Source organism: Morone saxatilis, unplaced genomic scaffold, assembly GCF_004916995.1.
Source record: "Morone saxatilis isolate NCDOM2014 unplaced genomic scaffold, NCSU_SB_2.0 Contig5, whole genome shotgun sequence".
In the NCBI taxonomy this organism is placed as follows: Eukaryota; Metazoa; Chordata; class Actinopteri; family Moronidae; genus Morone; species Morone saxatilis.
Window position 1 is genome coordinate 9,088,790 of NW_023340095.1, and position 5,285 is coordinate 9,094,074.

Sequence of the window (5,285 nt, forward strand, 5' to 3'; positions counted from 1 at the left end):
AAATATAAATAGTGCGAAAGGTTTGTGCGTTGTGCACTTTAGTTTTTAATGTATTGACTTAAATTTGGTAATAATGTCAGTTTTAACAATATAAATATAATAAATAATAATAAAATATATATAATAATAAAAATATAATAATAATATAAAAATAAAAGAAACAGAAATAGTGCGAAAGGTTTGTGCGTTGTGCACTTTAGTTTTTAATTTATTTACTTAAATTTGGTAATGTCAGTTTTAACAGCAGAATTGGTGAGTTTTAATCACATTATAGTTATATAATTTAATTTACAGCTTAAAAAACACGTTTTAAGGTGGAGTACCTCTTTAAAAGTTATACACGATTTAAAAAAAAAAGTGGTGTAGTTGTTCCTGAAGAAGTGGATATACTCTTAATTTATACCCCAATAGTTTTTTTTAAAGCATATTTAATTCACCCAAAAATATGGCAGTAGTGATTTCTTAACCATAGTTGTCCATTATTCCATTTGCCTCACGATATTCTACTATTAAGTTTCCTACACACGACAGACTGTACTGTATTATTCATAGCCGTGTCTGGGCTGGCAATTTATTTATTTTTTATAGCACGTCACCTTCCTGGGTGCATAGTGATGTTATGATCGACCGTCGGTATTAAATAAAAAGCTGTATATATAATAGTGTACATACAACTCTATTTCCATTATATCTTGTATTTATTTAATGTGTATTTTCATATCTGTTGTGTTGTATCTTCAGCTTGTGTAACGCGTGAAGTTCCCCAGTGTGGGATCAATAAAGTCTATATTATCTTATCTAATCACTGAATCATCATTATGACATTAACAGTAGACACAGAATAATCAAGACTGACCTACAGACTGGAGTATTTCTTAACCTCACACTGACTCCATCAGCTCATTAAACTATGTCCGGTTAATATCTCTACAGTAAGTTATAGGACTACCCTCTATATATTTACTTGTTTAAAACAGTTTACAGGAAGATGACTTGTTTGCACACTGTTGTTGTTGGTCACATATGTATATATATTTGTATATATGCAACTATTTTTTAATTCACTTGTATATAATAGTTCTTTGTTTACTTTTAATTACATTTGTTGTCCAACTAATATTCTTATTTACACTATTTTACACTTATAGATCACATTTCTCAGTATTTTTATTTACACCGTTGTTATATATTGTAGTATTTATGTATTTTTTTTTTACAATTTTTCTTATAAGTTCTCTGTTTACATATATTTCTATTGTAGAAAGGGAGTAACTGTAACAACCTCAGGGGATCAACAGAGTAATCTGATTTTAACTTAAAACCAGTCAAATTCCTTCTAAACAAACACATACTTGATCAATACAGCTGATTCTGACTGTGGTAATTAGATATGATAAAATACAAATACTAACGTTTCATCATTCATCCATTCATGATACTGACAGACTCCAACTTAAGGATGAAACATGGTTTAAACTACTTTATCTTACAGATACATTTTCTCAAAAATCAGGAAGAAAAGAAAAGGTCCCGATTTTATTTCAAGTCATAGATTTGGGGCCAGACGTTAAATACCTTTGTTAATTAACCAACTCTTCATTTATTTTATTTCTTAAATATATCGAGGTTAAAACAGACTGAAATCAGCCTATAAAATCTACCAAAGTGGATTGTAACTCCGGCTCTTGAAAGAAATCCTTTAAATGAAACAAGTTAAAAAGAAACATCGTTGTGGTTGAGCGGCTCGCAGCAGAAACAACCTGTGACCAGACCATTACAAGTAGATACTTACACTGTAACCAAAACCTGTAGAGTAAAAACCAATCAACAACGACCGTGTACGTTTGGTGAGAATGCAGCCTGAGTTTCTATAAAAGTGAAACATGAAACATTTAAAAAGAAAAACCTTTCAAAACAACCACCAGCTACTTGTAAAGCCATTTTATTTCTCATTTATCAGCATATTATTTTGGTACAATAAGCACCATTGGTGATAATCTCAAACTATAATGGATCGCTTTTGTAAAATCCAAACCAGATGTAACGTCCCCTCCGTCCACAGGGCAACACAGTGAGACGACTCAAGTGTATGAAGTCCAATTATCTGCACATTGTGAAATCCACTTACACAAAGACAAATCACTGGGGGGGGTGGTGGTGGGGAGGGGGAGCCCTACAGTACAAAGTACACAGAGGCAGCATTTGGAGAGAAGGCAGGGGTTATAAACCAACAAGTGCATTCAAATAACAACCTCACCTTTCAATTATAGTTAAGACTTCTTCAAAACAAAAACAAAAAGGGGAAAAAATACCCGAGTGGAGCTTGTGAAGAGGACCAGCACAATTTAAATTGAGCACATGCAAGACAAAAAACACCAAAAATAGACATTTAAAAAAGTAGTCCATGTACAATTATACACACGAAATAAACATGAGGACAATTTATTGACGGACGATGATAAAGATGCAAGTGCAACAGAGCAAAATGTTTTGCCTCCTCCCACGTATTAAACCTCGTTCCCCCACTCTGGGACTACGTTATAGGATAGAAAAACAACTTCAGGATACTGGACCCAAGGTTTCTACGACGACGTGTCTCCATCAGTAGTTCCTGTGATCGGCGTTTCATTCTCACGGCGACGATGGTTTTTAAATCAGGAGTGTTACGCACTGCACAGGAAACACATCATTATCCAAAGTCTTTAACTTTATAACCTAACCCAAGCTGTAAATCTTGATCTTAACATTTAAAAAGAAAGAAGCTACAGCTGTCCACAGTCTGTGACGACCAGCTTCTTCGTGGGCGTCCCCGTCTTTGTGCCGAACTCTTCCATCTGCTGCACCACGTCCATGCCGTCCCGAACCCAGCCGAAAGCCACGTGTTTGAAGTCCAGGTGTTCGGCTTTCTTCAGGGTGATGAAGAACTGCGAGTTGTTGGTGTCCCGCCCGCGATTGGCCATCGACAGAATGCCCGGGCCGGTGTGCCGAACGTCGAAGTTCTCGTCCTCGAACTTGCTGCCGTAGATGGACTTGCCTCCCGTGCCGTCGCTTTTGGTGATGTCGCCACCCTGAAAGACCGACGGGGGAACTAGTTAGATGAGATAAGATGTTCCTTCATGGATCACATGAAGGGGGAATGTAATTCTCCTCACCTGACACATGAAGGACGGTATGACCCTGTGGAAGACGGAGTCCCGAAACCCGAAGCCTCTCTCATTGGTGCAGAGAGCCCTGAAGTTTTCCGCCGTCTTGGGGACAATGTGGTAGAAAAGCTCTATGGTGATGGTGCCGAGCGTCTCGCCGTCGGCTGCCACTTTGAGGAAAACCCGCGGGTTAGTGTCTCTGGAGTGCTCCTGAACTCGGGACATCTGCGGCGAGGAGATAAACGAGGCGTCGACGTCAGTTTGGCCCATGCGGCTCTGACAGGCGCAAAAGGTCTTCTTGAAGGATTCGGCTATCTCGGGGGTTTTGAACTTGGCCGCCAGCTGCTCCACTATGCCGTCGCCGTCTGGAGAAAACAGGGAAAGACGAGAACGGAGACACAAATGTTAATTATGTCAACAGTACAGCCTGCTTCTGTTCCAACAGGATCGAGGATGCCGCGGTCAGAGCTGGTTGTTTGTTTGTCGTTGGTTTAATGAAAAGAGATGTGTGAATTTGGACTATGCGGTCAAATGAGCAAGAAATAGGAGAGCTAAGAGGCGTAAAGTCATGTGACAACTGGCAGCACTTCATGTTATCGAGGTTGAGAGAAATACACAGGAATGAACTCACAAGGAGACGAGTAATTTTAACATCTTATTGTAGTTTTATGGCTTGTAAACGAGATATTTCAGGGGAAACAACGGTGGAAAGAGTCACTCAAAGTCCCTCTAAGTCCTCGTTCCTTCATATAGATGTACCTGAGTAGTCGGTGGCGATCCAGATCAGCGCGTTGGCTGAGGCGTTCATGGGTTTGAGTTCCATCGCCTGAGAGATGGTGTGGTTGGCACAAACCCTCAGCACCTGCTCTCTTCTCATCAGGATTCGGTAGAAATGTTTGGTTGGGTGGAAGAGGATCTTGAGGTCACCGATGCCGCGCTCCTTCCACTGGCCGAGGTCTCGGTCCCATCGGTAGAGCTTGGCACGCTCCTTGAACAGGATTTCCTCGTCCTCCTCTCCGGACTTTGTCTCCACCTGAGAGACGCCACAGTTACACAAAAGATGAATCACCAAACTACTGACCGTACGGACCACAAATATTAAGAGTTCAGCATTTTAAGATACCTCTGGCAGCGACACTATTGGCTCAAAGTGAATGTCCACATTGTTAGAAGCGTCCTCTTCATCGCTGCCCTCCTCATTGCCGTTGTTCTTCGGAGCCGAGGTCACCGCGGACCCAAACACCGTTGCTCCAGCATTTGCCCACGCAAAGTTGGAGTCTTTGTGAAAGAGAAAGACAGTAAAACTGTAATGAAATATACATTTTATTGTGATAATGAAGCTGGTTGTTAAAAAGACTCAATGTGGACGCCAACCTTGAGCTCCAAACGCAAATCCTTCTGTGTTTTGGGCCAAGTCAGCAAAAGAGAAGCCTCCCAGTGTGTTGAAGCCAAAGTTGGAGAGCTCTGCTGGAGGTGGGAGTGACAAAGTCCATCATTAAATAATGAATTTAATGTAGTTTCATTTGTTTATTCTACTCATTTGTATGCAGGATTCAAGCACACAGAGAGTTGGACACAACAACACGTCCAGGAAGTGGTGTTTACCTTGACTCATGGTTGTAGCAGGACAGGAGGGACGCAAGGAGGATGAGCTGCCAAGAGGAAGTGAGCAGCAGGAGGTATCTGTCATGAGGAGGAGCTGCAAGAGTGAGGGGAGCAGCAGGAGGATCTGCAAGGAGAGCTGCAGCAGAGGAGGAGCCAGCAGGGAGGGACTTGCAATGAAGGGGAGGGCCGAAGAGGATTAAGAAGCAGCGGAGGAGCTGCAATGATTGTTTCTGGAGGAGCAGCGAGGCAGGCAGGAGGAGGAGCTGGCAGGAGGACTGCAGGAGGAGGAGCAGGGAGGACTTTACAGACAGGAGGAGGAGTTGCAAGAGGAGTGCCAAGAGGAGTGCAGAGAGGAGCTTGCTAGGAAGGAGCTGCAGGGCTCAGTTGTTGGACTCTCCGGTTCTGGGCTCTTCCTTCATTGAAAGGTCAATGGGAGAGCTGCGCTTCAGGGCGTCACTCTGAGTCTCTCGAGGTCTGCTCTCCGGGTGTCGACGTGCCGACCGGGTTTCTGGCCGACCGCAGCTTTCTGGCGCCGAC

At 42.2% G+C, this 5,285-nt stretch overlaps 1 protein-coding gene across 1 annotated transcript in view; it reads right to left on the reverse strand.

The window, feature by feature from the left end:
• Positions 1-1,926: 1,926 nt before the first annotated feature.
• Positions 1,927-5,285, reverse strand: part of ranbp2 (RAN binding protein 2) — an 18,545-nt gene continuing 15,186 nt past the window's right edge. Inside the window, exons 21-28 of the mRNA XM_035676921.1 lie at positions 5,205-5,251; positions 4,861-5,047; positions 4,749-4,769; positions 4,518-4,610; positions 4,267-4,421; positions 3,903-4,176; positions 3,153-3,508; positions 1,927-3,068 (exon numbers count right to left, since the gene is read on the reverse strand). Of these exons, the coding sequence (XP_035532814.1) occupies positions 2,763-3,068; positions 3,153-3,508; positions 3,903-4,176; positions 4,267-4,421; positions 4,518-4,610; positions 4,749-4,769; positions 4,861-5,047; positions 5,205-5,251 (1,439 nt within the window). The 3' untranslated portion in view covers positions 1,927-2,762. The remainder of the gene's footprint in view (positions 3,069-3,152; positions 3,509-3,902; positions 4,177-4,266; positions 4,422-4,517; positions 4,611-4,748; positions 4,770-4,860; positions 5,048-5,204; positions 5,252-5,285) is intronic.